The sequence below is a fragment of the Hyperoodon ampullatus genome (assembly GCF_949752795.1).
Source record: "Hyperoodon ampullatus genome assembly, chromosome: 11".
NCBI lineage: Eukaryota > Metazoa > Chordata > Mammalia > Artiodactyla > Ziphiidae > Hyperoodon > Hyperoodon ampullatus.
Window position 1 is genome coordinate 90,045,754 of NC_136924.1, and position 15,937 is coordinate 90,061,690.

At 37.3% G+C, this 15,937-nt stretch overlaps 1 protein-coding gene across 1 annotated transcript in view; it reads left to right on the plus strand.

Annotated features, from left to right (window-relative positions):
* Positions 1-15,937, plus strand: part of SLC15A5 (solute carrier family 15 member 5) — a gene marked incomplete at both ends in the record, with an annotated part of 72,379 nt that overhangs the window by 35,216 nt on the left and 21,226 nt on the right. The window contains 2 exon segments of the mRNA XM_079714973.1: positions 3,443-3,631; positions 9,423-9,554. Coding sequence (XP_079571099.1) covers positions 3,443-3,631; positions 9,423-9,554 — 321 coding nt within the window.

Here is a 15,937-nt window from a genome sequence, read left to right on the forward strand (position 1 = left end):
CAGCACAGTAGGTAGCAATTATCTTGGCTTTTAAGTAGCATTGATATTGAAATGCAGATGAAGTATATTCAAATATCTGCCAGACCTTCCTCTTTAAAATAAAACTTGAAAATTCAAATTCTAACTTAAAGTCTTTTATGATATAGGTACAGCCAAGGTGTTGGTTCCTTTTTGTATAACCATTAAATTCTACTAGTTCTAATAATTGGCAGTGATATAAAATTTATTTTTGGTTGGAATCAAAATGCTTGATAAATTAAAAACCAAGTCAGAGATCCAATCACCTTCATTGAAAGTAGGATTATTTCATCAAAACTACTTTTTCTCTATTATAGTTTTTAGAATTGTGACATTTTTCCAAGAAACATCACAGTGTATACCCATTGCAAAATACCTGGGTAGACAAAGTGTATAAACACTAAAAGAAGTAACATGCAAATATCTAGCCTGATTAACACGTTCATTCGGTTGTTCACTTGTTTAATAAAAGCACGTTAATGTTCTCAGGTTCTTACTTTTAAAGTTGACATGAACAATGGAATTAAATTTGAGGTGAAGTAGACCATCTAGTAAGCCATCTGAAGCAATAATTTATGCCTTACAGATACATTTGTATAACTGATCTCCATATAAATGAGTTACCTGTTCCAGATTCAGAAGTTTAAACACAAACTGAAGCTGAATCTCCTGAAATGAGTTCCCAGTGGTCTAAAGAGAAACAAAAGACAGAATATGGATAGCTCAATTCAAATACAGGAACATACCACTAGTAGGAGAAACAATAAAGCAAAAAACATATGCCATTCTAATAGTGGGTGAGAAAGATCTTCCACAAAGGCAGCAGATATGTATGATGATAAAATCACAGCTGTCTCTATAAGAGTGCTTTATGGACACCAGTATATTCTTACATTAGCTAATTTCATATTCTCAGAATTTTCCAAAATCATGGGTCCAAGGGCAATTTCTCAAGGACTCAATAGAATTCCATACTTACTGTTGTGTTACATATCAGAGACTCATACATCAAACTACACATAAAAAACCCATAGTTTTCTCAGTGAGGTAAATTTAGCCAATAATGGAAGAATCTTAACATATCTATATTGTAGTATTAGATTCTGCTTCAATAGGAAATGGCAAATACAACTGAAATGTTTGAATAAATTCTGACTTTTAAAAATTTCTTTGTGGTCTAGTTTGGAAAATTATTACATAGTGGGATAATAGAATAAACTATAAGAGCTTTAAGACTTTTATAGACCTGTCTACAATCACACAGCCAATATTAAAATATACATTATTTATCTGGATATAATATCTCCTTTGGAACCATGTGCTTTATCTTGTAAATACAGATCTGCTAGAGGTGTAAAATGTGTACATTCTGATAAACTGCACTCTGCTTTGGACGAGTTATGATCTAATAGAAGTTAGGAATAAAAATGGAGCAGATTAAATTTAGGTTGGAATCCAACTTTGTTATGAATTTTTAAAAAGCCATTTTTCACTTGCACCAGAGTGCAGTAACAAATAAAAAGCAAATGTAGTTACCTAGATGCTTCAGGTAAAACACACTTTGCCCTAAAATACCTAGGTAAATGAGTTAAATATTTGTGCTTTGCTTGAAATTGTCTGGAGAACTATCTTTCATTGGATTTTCCTAGACCAGATCTCATAGTGCTCTATGCTAGAGAAGTTTAATGTGTGTAGAAATCTTCTTGGATCTTGTTGAATGCAGATCTGATTCAGTCCTTCTAGGATGAAGCTTAAGGTTCTGTATGTCTAGCAAGCTTCCAGGTGATCCCTAAGCTGTTGATCAGGGACTATACTTTGAGTTTCAAGGACAGAGCAAGAGGCCAAGAGACTTCTCTCTCACATTTCACACCTATGTTACAGGAAACAGAGACCCAGGTAAAAATGCCACAATTCCGCATCAAGTCAGAGCTAAAACTCATCAGTAAGCAATAAAAACTGATGATTAAACCAAGGTTTGGCCAACCACTACACTCATGGGCCAAATCTGGCCCCTACTGCCCTAGCAAACTGCTTTACATATAGCGGTAGCAGAGTAAATATTAAATTGAATTGACATTTTAGGTCTCTTTCTGGTGAGTCTTAATGTGTCAAGTAATCTAGATAAATCCTGTGATGAATTTTATCTTAAAGGTAGATAATATTAAAATTCCTTTTAAAATATGAACTGTTAACAGAACCAAAATCTCTACTTCATTATGAATGGGCCTTCATGGAACATAATTTAAAGTAATAATAAATTTTTAAATTCCTCAAATTTTCTGTTATTCAGATTTCCTCCTTTTTTACACCTTCTATTTCTTGAGGTCTCAGTAAAGAGCAGATTTTATGGATACATTTAAATGCTGAGATACAATCAAAAAATCTACCTACCAGTTTCTCTATCAACCAAAACAAACACTAAGCTATTTAAACATTAGATTGATTTTTCTGAATTGAAAGCTTTGTCTTATCTGAAATTTTATGCAAGTTAGCAAAAGGTGACTATCTCTAAATTTCAGGTAAATTCCATCAAGCCAGAGTTTGCCTCTGCTCTAACAATGGAATTAAGTCCAGTAATATGAATGATAAATTGAAAAATGGAATGGTTGCAGTAGATATAAACTGTACCAAAATTGTAACAAAATCTCTACTCATTTTCAAACAAAATTTCCTAGATAATTCCTTAAAAGTAAAAGAGAAAAGTTGAACCACTATCTGAATAATTGCTTCCATTTATACTTGTTTCCTAGTTAATTCACCTTTAATATTTTTTTCCTAAGCAAAAGTTTCTAGTTTTTAATTCTGTAATAGCTGCTTTACTTTTTCTGAAAAGATTAGAGAAATGTCAGAAAACTGAGGACTGATAATGCTTACAGGTTATTTCAAAACTGTTTTTCAATAATAATTAAAATCTTATAAAGAGATCATTTTATTTAAAATTTTCCCAAATCATTTTTGATTCAGATATATCTAAAAAAGTTTTCAGAATAATATAACTTATCTGAGGATAAAAGTTCAAAACCATTGCTTTAGTTTCAATAATAATTGCTACTAATTGGTACCAGGAACCGTTACAATAATAACTGTACATTGTCTTTAAGTCTCATAGCCATCCTACAAAGTAAGTGTCTTTATCCCCATCTTAGAGCTGAGGAAAGAGATAATGAGGTTAAATAACTGAGGCCATGTAACCAGTAAGTCAGGAAACAGGGAACTAATGTAGCCATTTCTGACAGACCAGAGCCTGAGCACAGGAAAATCACACAACACAGTTAACTGGCACTGGGATATCCCCGGAACAACAGCAAAAACAACAGATGTTGGGGATACATCCTCTACTGTCCATGTGTAAGAAATGCTATAGCCTATTACACTGATTTCGGGGCTCTTTTAAATTTTTTTTTCTTTTTCACTTTTTCTTCAGTTGCGGGCAATCTTTCTGCTGCATTGTCTGTGATGGTAGCTGGTTTCTTTGAAATACACAGAAAGCACTTCCATCCAGTCGAGCAGCCTCTTTCAGGCAAAGTTGTCACCATTTCCTCCATGCCCTGTTTCCACCTGGTTCTTCAATACGTTTTACTTGGAGTGGCTGAAACTCTGGTCAACCCAGCCTGTGAGTAACAATTTTTTCATCACCTGTTAGAACATACTGAGCCTTCACACAGAACACATCACCTCAAGCAGCTGGAGATCTAGTCCCAGCCTGGAGATTTCCCGCAATGCTTCAGAACAAGCCTATGCATCACCCTCATTTTTAAAAAACGTATAATTAACTCTTCCTTCCTTTACTACATACAGACTATGATTAATTCTACCTGAATATAGATAGAATGGAACGGAAGATTTACTAATCTGGTTAAAGGCAGTGATCATTTGGTCAGATACACGACAGGAGGAAAAAACTTTGCTAAAATCTAGAAGACGCCACTGATATATGCAGATGCAAACTCTCCTCTTCTCCCTTCCCTCTTCCCACCCTGCTCCCTCACATTCATAGATAAACTCACATATATACTCCCTCCAAGAATGACATTTCTAATGTACTTTGAAAGTATATAAGTATGCAAAAGCAATGAAAATTTGAGTCAATTTTCCAGACGACTCAATGTCTTTAAATTAAATTACACTAAATTAAGTGGGATCACTAGTGTTTCATAAGACAGGTTCAAAGTAACTTTACTAAAAATCAAGCGTTTTCTGGCATATCTAGATGGCTGATATTAATTAAACTAGTCACTTTAAAATTCATCAAAATATTTCTGTGACTTCTTGCCCAGAAATATGTGTGTGTGTGTGTGTGTGTGTGTGTGTGTGTGTGTATTTATCAGTGTGATCTATTGCATCCTATATTTCTATCTGCCTTATAGTTCCCTGTATGGGGAATCCTGATTGTAACTCAAGCACCAATTATACTTTACCAAGATTATTTTTATAACTTCCTAACTCTTCCTACCTTTAACATCTCTCCCATTCTAGCTACTCAATTCACAACCTTTTGAGTAATTATCCTAAATGACAATTCTACCATTTCACTTGTTTAAAATCTTCAATGATTTTATTATCTTCAGTTATTCTTAAATTCCTTAAAGAAATATATATTTTATGTATATACATGCACACATACACATACATATATATGATTCTGAAGCAGTTCTTTGAAAAAAGTCAAAAAAAATTGTGTCATTACAGTCATATATATGTTAGACTTCTTTTTTATAATTTTAAATCATTTCATTCCACATGAAATAAAAGGTTTTATGAGATTCTAAAATGTGGTTATCACTGTTTAACACTACAAGGAATACAAAAGAAGTATAAAAGAATGCCACCACAAAAATATTTGTGACTTCCCTGATGTTTCCAGAAAATTGTTGGAAGTAGTCAGCCAGAATTTTATAGGTTAGATGTGAAGAAAGGTAATGTATGAAGGTGATGAGTGAATACAGTCAGGAAATGCCCAGCCAGCTAAGCAATTGTGGTTCAACACACAAAAGCCCGAGATAATTAACTAGCAGCCCTGTATTGCTTTTAAGGAAGAAAAATGATGGCATCACAGATTATTCTGGTGGGAATGATTCAACAGAGAGGGAAAGTTGATGGTGTCAGGAAAATACAAGCTGAGAATTTGGCTTACATAGTAGCAAGCATAGTTCATCAATGGGGACAGTTTGGAAGGCAGAGTGTGTAGATGCAGAAACTCATGGGTATGTAAATATGGTGTGGAGATTCTACGGAAATTCTCTTCCAGCTGATTCGATATCTTTAGTGAAGTGGGATGCCAAGCCATGAGCTGAGGATGAAGGCGGACATCTTGGGGGTTGGAAGAGAGGGGAAAGGTGTGTAGTTGTTGTCTAGAACAATGAGGGGTGAAGGAACCAGGGAGATAATATAGAAGTTACCACGGAGCATAAGGAGGCCATTTGAGGTTTGTGGGCAGGAATTTAAAATGGGTTGGTCAACGGGGTTATAAGTGTCTCCAGCCATATGAGACTGCATGGATATAGGAGCAGAGATAGCAGATAAAGAATTGTTTTTCCAATCAATTTCCAGAAAGCAAGAGACAGGCAAAGAAATGAGGGAATGTAGAAGAATATGACTCTGACAGTTAACTTAACTCATCCAGTGGAACTTAACTTGAGTAAAAAGAGTAGTGAGAACATGAAGGGCATGAAAGAGGTGAAAATAATAAAAGGAGTAAAGGAGTGGAGGCCTGAAGGAGGACAAGCATTCTGGTGGTTGAGTAGTCAAGAGTAAGCTGGGAAGATGGAAGGTGGTCGTCAGAGGGGAAGGCACAAAGTTGAGATTATGGAGTGGTGACAATTATTACTCTAGGGAATGGGTTGGCAAACTTTTTCTTAAAAGTGTCAGATAGTAAATGGTTAGGTTTTACACTCTACTCTCTGTTACAACTACTCAACTCTGTCATTGTGGTGTATAAGCAATCAGAGACAATATACAGTGAATGGGTGTGGCTGTTCCAATAAAACTTTATTTATAAATAGGTGGCAGGCTGGACCTTACCTGACTGTAGTTCAACAACCCTGGTCTGGGGTGCAAGATTCAGGGTGTGACCATGGGTGTGAGTGACTGATGTCAAGTGGAGGACAAGGACATTGGAAAGGAGGTCAGGAACTGGGAAACCAAGAGATGGCAGGATGGAAGGTTGGGAGGATGATCTATATGTATGTGTGTGCTAAAATTGCCAAGGATTAAGGCAGAAGTGGAACTGGAGAGTGTGACCATTAGAGGGGAGCTGATGACTTTGAAAAATAGAGGAAAATGTCTTAGGGATTAGGGGTGACAGCACAAAAGAGAAATATTAGGTGATGTAATTGGGTAACATGAGATTCAAAGCTGAAGCTTCTTAGGGATGAGGAAGGAAAAATGACCTGAAAATGGAAATAGTATAAAGTTCCATTTTCTAGTTCTGTGGTGCTTCTCCACATGTTCAAAATAACCCCTCACCAAATGCAATAAACACATTTTAACTGTTTAAGAACAACTGGAGTAAAAGAAATTTCCAGCAACGAGTCCCTAGTACCAGGTGCCTCAGGAAGGCAGTTCTGGCCCTATAGTTTGTAGATTCCTCATATGCTGTGATGGGGCATCTTTGCAAAACACTAACCACCCTCCACCTGGAGACACATTTCAGCTCTCTTTGGCAAGAAGACCAGCTTTCCTGTACACTGAATATTTTCTACAGTGTCTTCACAGTAAAATGAGAATTTTAGAATAGTGGCAGACTTGTTGATCATATCTATACTACAACGTGCCAAAAGAAGTATCATGGAGCCTAAAAACTCAAGCTGGTGATCACCAAAGTCAAAAAAGATCAGAACATGCAAGTAGATGCCTGGAATTGGAGATCAGAAGACTTGAAGTGCTAAGTCCTATAAAAGGGAATCGGAGGCTTTCAAAACGATGAAAATGACATCAAAGAGAGATTCACCAGCAGGCAGAGAGCTGGCAAAGTGTGTTCATGAATTATATACCGCACCAGAAGTTCTAGCAAGAGAAAAGCACAGGATTAATAATTAACTAGCAAAGTAATAATGGGCTTGTAGAGTTTCTGCTTTTTCTCAGTGAAAGAAATAGGCCTACTTCGTCTTTCTGCCCATTGTTTGTCTCCTCATATTTATAAAGAGGAAAGTTCATAAGCCACATCCTTTTTATAACCATGAATCATTTCTTCCCGAAGCCTCTTCAGCATTTTCCTCGTACTCTCCTTTGGATCTTCCTGAACAAACATTGTGAGCTTGGCCGCGGGCTCCTGCTGGCGGTTTGCACTGCACAAGAGAGCTCTGGTGCACACGGCCTCCTGGTGCCGATATCTGAAGCCCTTCTTCACAGTATTTTCTTTCTCACCATCATTACCTTCATCTCCAGTAACTATGTGTGGTATTAAGTGCCCAGGTAGCACAGCCCTTAGTATTGTGCATATCTCTGCTTTCTGCCCTCCCAGAGTTTAAAATCCAGGAAAGATGTATTGATGCTTTTTCCCACCCTCGGCCCCAGAACTCAGCACATCTGGAGCACAGAGACTCCTTTAAATGTTTATCAAATGATAAATAAAAACACGTGGAGAACACACAGAAAGCAAAACAGAAATGTTAAATGAAAACAGGAAGGAACATGAATACATTGACATTAGGTGTTAGTAAGTTCATTTAAAAGTGCTGGACAGGGCTTCCCTGGTGGCGCAGTGGTTGAGAGTCCGTCTGCCGATGCAGGGGACATGGGTTCGTGCCCCAGTCTGGGAAGATCCTGCATGCCGCGGAGCGGCTGGGCCCGTGAGCCATGGCCGCTGAGCCTGCGGGTCCGGAGCCTGTGCTCCACAACGGGAGAGGCCACAACAGTGAGAGGCCCGCATACCACAAAAAAAATAAAAATAAAAAGTGCTGGACAAATGCAGAGTTTTACTGGGTTAAAAGTACAGAGAAACCAGGGGTGAAGTCTTCTTGAGGAGGGAAGGGAGAAGGTAATAAAATCTCATTCTTCTTAGAGAGAGGGAAACTAAAAGTTTAGTGCTTACGGTATATCGGTTTTCTGTCACCACATTTCTTTTTTAAAAGAGCTTTAGTGTTTATCTACTAGCTCTCACTGTAGAAAAATTTGCAAAGCTCAAAAGAGTAAAAATCCAATAATTCAGCCAGTCAAAGCTAAAACTGTTCATGTTATTTAATGTGTTTACTTACAATATTTTGCCATTCATATACAAAAGAGAGAGATGAGTACAATAAACTCGCATGTATTCATGTTCCAGCTTCAATAATCTTCCACACATGGCCAAACTTGTCTCATTTGTACCTTCATTCACATACTTTCTTCCTCTTTGTGTTATAATTATGAAGCAAATCACAGATATCATATCATAATAAATACTATAAATATTTTAGCTTTATCCCTTAGATTGCCATGCATATTTTAACATAGTTATGTTGCTATGGAAAGTACAAAATTATATATACTTATTTCATTTATTTCTGATATTGAAAAAATTATTTTTAAGCGAAAATTAAAAAAAAAAACTTTGCTACGTGATTTTCTTTCAACCTCTTACCACCATCATTACTAATACTCCAAAGATGACTTGGGGGGAAAAAGATAACCATTTTGGAGACCCAATGCTTAAGCTATTGTCTCTCCTTAAATGGGATAATTTAAATGCATATAAAGGGTTTTGCACAGTGCCTTACACAAGTAGTTAGGGGCTATTTGATTTGGTAAAATTAATACTGTTAAAAATAGCTAACCTTATTCAGTATTGTAATAAGCACTTTACATATATTATAGCAAGTAACAGTCACAGCACCTCAGCAAGTGAGTAATGGTCTTACTCTCATTTTATAGAGAAGAACACTGAGGCTTGGGAAGTTTAAGTAACATACCTAAAATCACAGAGGTAGTAAACAGTTGACCCGGGATTTTAGTATAAGCTTATCTAACTCCAGAGCCCGTGCTGTTAACCTCTATGCTAGTTTTCTATGATAAATTCAAGATTTCTATAGGGAACCTAATGATGTACATAGACGTACAGAATCATAGACCTTATTGATAGATTGTCATGATATTATCCAGTACAAGCCTTAGCTCAATCCAAAATTCATAAGAAATATTCCAATAGAGGTGAAATTTGGGTGAATATATTGGGACACTCAACCACCAGTAATCAAATTTTCCTTGTACCATTACAGCAATATATTTTACCATTTTTTATTCCTTGTAGACATCTGTAAACTGTAATATCATAATATAGCTTACTATAGTAACTTTAACAAAGTCCAACAGAAATTTTGCCTGTTTTGGTAAACTTTCTTTGAGGTAACGATCAATACTAATTTGAAGAATATCTATGAAAGTATTTTAAAGAGAATGTTCTAAATTCTGAACTTTTTTCTTCTTAGTCTCTGTAATATCATACAGATTTGTTCCAAGTACCATCAGAGGAAACTTTATGAATTGTTTGACACTGTTCAGTGGATTTGGTTGTTTCATGGGGGCACTGACGGTGGAGCTGGTCTACCTCATCTCAGAAGGTAAAAACAGTTTCATGGTATGCTTATATATATATCGATTTGATGACTAGAGAATTGAGAGACAAAACCTTAAGAGAGGGGCTTTGCTAGTGTAGTCTTTTTTTTAATTGATCCACTTTTGCAATTAAGATAGAATTAAGATAGGAAATAGACTCTTGCTGTATTCATTAATTTCTAGGAATTGTTTTTCTTTTGATAGGGGGAGGTAATTACAGAATGTCACTTCTCATGAGACCTTGTCTGCTCTCTTTCTTTCGTGTATTTTAAAACAAACTGGTTATTATATTCTTACTAGGTCTTTCAACAGGGCTGTATTACATAATGTGTCATAGCTGGCATAGGTAACCCTCAGAAAAGGTAAGTCCTGTGTAAATATAAGAGGACAGGATATCTGGATGATCCTTTATCCAGAAATAGTGTCTGTGCAACAAAAGAGAAATTGTGAGTTGAATGACAACCGATCTTGGAAAATTTTCTCTATAGATATTTTGGTAAGGAGAAACAATCAATCTGAAAAATTCACATGCAACATAAAAAGTACTACTCTTATATGGGCTGGTAGAAAAATCAAACAGGATAACATTAAAGATTAGCTGTCACAGTGAAATGTCTTTGGATGTTTTTTAAATCTACAGACTTCTTCCTTTATTTGTTCTGAGAGGTTAATACAGCTTAAAATTTATTAAATTTGCTTGTGCTTATTTTATGGGAAATACTGCACGCCTATTCTCTGCTTTCAAAAATACTTATTGTTATACCTTTAAAATAATGTAAAGAAATATTCATTTGTATTCTCTACAAATAAATTTTACTTGCCTACATTCACACTATGGAAAACATAAATTCTATGAATGAGAAATTCCTTTTAACACTAGGGTATCCATTCAAAAAATATTTATGGGGCTTCCCTGGTGGTGCAGTGGTTGAGAGTCTGCCTGCTGATGCAGGGGACACGGGTTCGTGCTCCGGTCTGGGAGGATCCCACATGCCGTGGAGTGGCTGGGCCTGTGAGCCATGGCCACTGAGCCTGCGTGTCCGGAGCCTGTGCTCCACAATGGGAGAGGCCACAGCAATGAGAGGCCCGTGTACGCCTCCACAAAAAATAATTTATGGAGGATCCATAAAAACTCTGTTCCAATTACCATATTGGGCACGAGAAACACTATGGCAAGCAAAATAAACTTCCAAACCATCACAAAATTTCCAGGGGTGTAGGGAAGCAATAAAATTGAGTGATGAATTAAATGATAGGTATAGTAGAGTTCTAGGGAACAAATCTACAATCCTTGATTGTTAAGATCAAACCCTGTTCTTTTCTTAGTTGACTGAGAAAGTTAAGCCAACGTATATATTGAATACTTACCATGTGCCAGGCCCTGTGCTACATGGATTATGTGAGATATGGTTCCAGTTTTCAAAGGGCTCAAATCCAAACTGTCACAATTAAGTGTGAACTACAGGAGTTGTTGACATCTCTGATGATTAGATTCTTTAAATGCAAACAAAGAACAAAGTACTGGTATTAGGATTTTATAAGATAACTTGGAAAATTCTAACCTATATCTCTACCTCAACATCTTAGTTGTTGAACATGTTTATTTTCTTCAAAATTACTCAATGAAGATGTTTCTGAAAATTTGCTTAAAAAAGGTCTATAATCAAATTACATTTGACATATTCTAGAAAGACTGCAAAGCCAAACATTACTATCAGTTTACCTTTTATATAAGTCTAAATTTTTCATATACATGCTTAAGCAACTGACCCAAGGTCTGGCCAAACTTCAAGTTAAGCTCTCCACAAGGCAGTTCTCACTTTAGTCATCAGCCACAAGTTTGGAGGTCCCCAGGGCTGCCATCACTTCTGATAAGCTGGCTATAAATATGGAGATTCCCCACAGACTCCCCCTCAGAACTGATAATTTGCTAGAAAGCCCAATACTTAGGATTACAGCTTTCTTATAGCAAAAGAATACAAATGGGAATGTGATAAAGGGAGAGAGGCATAAAACAAGGTCTGGGAGGGTCCCAAAAGCAAAGCTTCTTTCACCCTTAGAGATGTGGTACCCAACTGGCACATCAGTGTGTGACAATACTCAGAGTATTATCACCCAGGGAAGCTTACCTGAGCTTTGGTGTGCAGACATTTCATTGAGGCTTTAATATGTAGGCAGATTGACTGAAACGTTGGCCTTGTAGTTTAACTCAATCTCCAGCCTCTTTTCTCTCTTAAGAGATGGGGCTGATATCCTGTGGCTCAAAACCCCCACCCTCTAATCATATGGTTGGTCTTCCTGGCTGGCCAGCTCCCATTCTGAGTCATGCCATTAACATAAACCATCAGGTGGGGCTTAAGAGGCCAATCATGAATAACAAACATACTTCAATCACTTAGGAAATTCAATGGTTTTAGAGTTTATCTCCCAGGAGCCAGGAAGAAAGACCAGGCAATTTCTCTATCATGCACAACTATTCTTGCAAATACATTTCACTGAAAACCTAAATTTTTATTGAGAATCTGCATAGTGTGGTAGGACCTGTTATATACATTGCTGGGTTTATTACAGCAATCTTATAAAGTTGATATTACTATCCTCATTTTTGAAATTTAATAATTAATACAGAAAGAAGAAAATGAAGTGCTCCAGTCACCACTACTAGTATCTGACAGAGCTCTGACCCTCCCAGCATTCTGCAACCAATGCCAATGTTCTTCTTCAATATTTATTTACTTATTTAATTTTACTTTGGCTATGCCAGGTCTCAGTTAGGGCACATGGGATCTTTGTTGCAGCATGTAGGATCTTTATTTGCAGCCAATGTTGATTTTAATACATCAAAGAGCTACTAAGACTCACACAGTGTAAGAGCTTTTTACTTCTGTAACACAATCTCCTTGGATGGAGGTCTGCATACAGGATATTATTGATAATATTCTAGACATAGTAAAAGATAGATTTTTAAAAGTTTATATAATTTTGGCAGAGTTTGGTTCCCATGAAAGGAAGTTTACTAAGAACACATGGTGAGGACATCTTAGCAACATGGGGTGTTCAGGGGAGATTCTCTAAACTTATGTTCAAAAGAACACCATTTAAATTACTGATGATTGATTTGATTTACTCCTGAAAACTTTTTTTCTGTTCATAGTAATACTGTGTTACATCAAATCACATCCCAATAAATTAGAATCTTACAGTTGGATGTCACCTTAGAGGTAATCTAGTCTAACATTGTACCAAAAACTAGAAGATGTACCATCATCTTCCAGTGCCCAGAAAAATTCTCTACTTTGAGAAGTAACCTGAGTCTACCCATCTGTTGATAACTGTATTCCACAGGATAAGCTTAGTTTTCTTTTTTTTTTTTTTTTTTTTTGTGGTACGCGGGCCTCTCACTGTCGTGGCCTCTCCCGTTGCGGAGCACAGGCTCCGGACGCGCAGGCTCAGCAGCCATGGCTCACGGGCCCAGCCGCTCCGCGGCATATGGGATCCTCCCAGACCGGGGCACGAACCCGTATCCCCTGCATCGGCAGGCGGACTCTCAACCACTGCGCCACCAGGGAGGCCCCAAGCTTAGTTTTCTATCCACATAGCAACTCTTCAAATATTTGATAAATATTTGGAGAAGTAATGTGGTACAATGTTTAAAAGAGTAGGTCCTGTAGTCAAACTATATGAATTCCAATCCTAGTAGTCTAGCTGTGTGTCCTCAGTTTTCATGCCAGAAACAACAACAATAAATAATTCTTCATGGGCTTCCCTGGTGGTGCAGTGGTTGAGAGTCCGCCTGCCGATGCAGGGGACACAGGTTCGTGCCCCGGTCTGGGAAGATCCCACATGCCGCGGAGCGGCTGAGCCCGTGAGCCATGGCCGCTGAGCCTGTGCTTCCGGAGCCTGTGCTCCGCAACGGGACAGGCCACAGCAGTGAGAGGCCCACGTACAGAAAAAAGAAAAAAAAAATTCATCATGTTGCTGAGAGGATTAAGTAATTAATATGCACAATAAGTGCTCAATAAAGACAGCTGTTATGATCCTCTTCTATTTATAGACAAACCACTCCAGTTTTTTTCATGTTACATGATTCCCTGATTTTTCACTATCAAAACACCTCCATCCGTTAAACAAACAACAACTTGTCAGTATCTTTCTTAAAATATGGTTTCCAGAATCAATCACAATACTCAAAATGGGTACATGAAGATAGATATGTTACTTTTATCAACCTTCTCTCTCTTTTTCTTTCTCTCTCTTTCTTAATGCCAACAGCGACTGTGGTGACTTTTTCAATAATTGCATCACACCTATGGTAAATTAAAACCTGAGGCTTTTTAAAAATTTTTGGCAGTTTCTCTCAATTCAGTTCCAGTCATCTTATCACAATTTCTTTTCCTAATTAAATGGGGGACTTTGTCTCTATCCTTAATAATTGTCAACCCATCATTCTAAACAACAGACATTTAAAAAACTCGATTCTGTCATCCAGTGAATTACTAATCTTTACTTCTTTACCAGCTTTGTGTCATCTGCAAATTTAATAAGCAAGTTCCTAGACTTCTTCTAGGTAATTGATAAAATTGTTGAACTGGACAGGACCAAAACCAAAGCCTTGTGGGAAATTCCTAGAGATCTCACCGCAAGTTAATGACAATCAACTAATCCTCCCCTTTTGGATATAATCATCTTCCACTTCACCTAATTACTATCATTCAGCCCACACACTTCTCCATCATTCCCAGAATGACATCACAGGAGACTTTTGTCACATGTTTTTCTAGGAATAGGATATATCTGAGTTTGTGACAGTCCCTTTAACCATCAGATTAGCATTCGTCAAGAAAGGAAATGAAGTTCATTTAGATGATTTGGTTTTAGTGACCCTAAACTGGTGTATGGTGACTAATTAGGGCCCCTAAGAGAGGGTGATGCTTTGACTTTTTGCATGACTTTGGGTAGGTCATCATCACTCTGTTTCCTCTTACATAAAAAAAAAAGAGAATGCTGCACTTCAGTTTTCTCAGAGATGATGGGAGGATAAAATTAAGTAATGTATTTGAAATTTTAATGCCAGAGATTATTTTAAATATAAAATCAAGCCATAGTGGCACATTTGGTTAGAAATAAGATGGGTCTATTTAATCAAACAACCAGACCAATTTCTTTGACAGAACCGATCATAGTGAAAAGAACATTATAGCTCTGTGCTTAAGCATCCCACAAGCCTCCACATTCCATTTAGCATATAGGATATTTTAAACCTTTAAGGATTTATGTCAGCAGAGCATGTGTGTATGTGAGTGCGTGTGTGAGTGTTAGCGTATGATTGGAAAAGATGATCAGCTATCACAGTCTCCAAGCTGCATTAGTCATTTTTAGCACCATGATGGAGAATGGTGTGAATGCGGTAAATTCAAAAGATTTCTCAAAACTTGACTGTGCAGACAGATAACTGTTAGAATGACATTTGCCGTACAAGTGAGAAAACTGATCCTTCTGGGATCTCTAACTCTGGGTGCTTTAAAGAAGATGCAAGACTAAACCCATCCTCCTACACTAATCATTTCAGGAATAGTTTATCTAAAAGTAGCAATGCTAATAAAAGGGAGTGAAGAAGTCAGTCAAACTGCTTATTTCGACTCTATGCCATTAGCAACCAGATCAATTTTCTCACACACATGAGTGCGAGCTTACCTTTTGACAAAAATAACGAAATAGAATTCAGTGAAAAGTGACATCTTAGTTATGGATGTGTAGGTGATTGAAAGATCCAAAGCAAAATGTCTCCGAGAAACTGGATAATTGGGCAGAATCAAGAGGTCAAGGTATACAGCTTCTTGTCCCTGTTAGTCCGTCCTCTTCAGAGTTCAGGAAAGAAGCAGAGAATTTAGCTGCTTAATTCCCACCAAGAGCATTTTAAATTAGAATAGTGATCTTTTAAAATTCTCATTTAAGTATCTATGATTACTGAGACCACTGACAGCCATCTCAGCGTGAATCAAGGAGTCGTTCTGGAAACAGGAATTTGCAGTTGCAGTAAACTTGAAAGAAGTATTTATGCATCTGGAAGGCTATTCAACTGGATTTCACAGGTCCGTGCCTATTTTCTTAGAGATGTGTTTCTCCAAATTCACATCAATGCCTCAGGTCTAACTGCAAATGGGTTTCGAGATGACAGATTTTTAGACCCAGAAGGGAAAAGAAGTGGGCTGCTACCCCGTGATTCACCTTTAGCCAGACCATATTCTACTAGACCGTCCACTGGTTTTGTGCCGCTCTTCCCGTGGCTAACATGGCATTGCCCCCAATGCTCCACGGGCAAAGCTGCTATTGATCCTCCATCAGAATCAGGGGCAGAGTCCTCCTTGTCCAATGGAGTTAAATATCC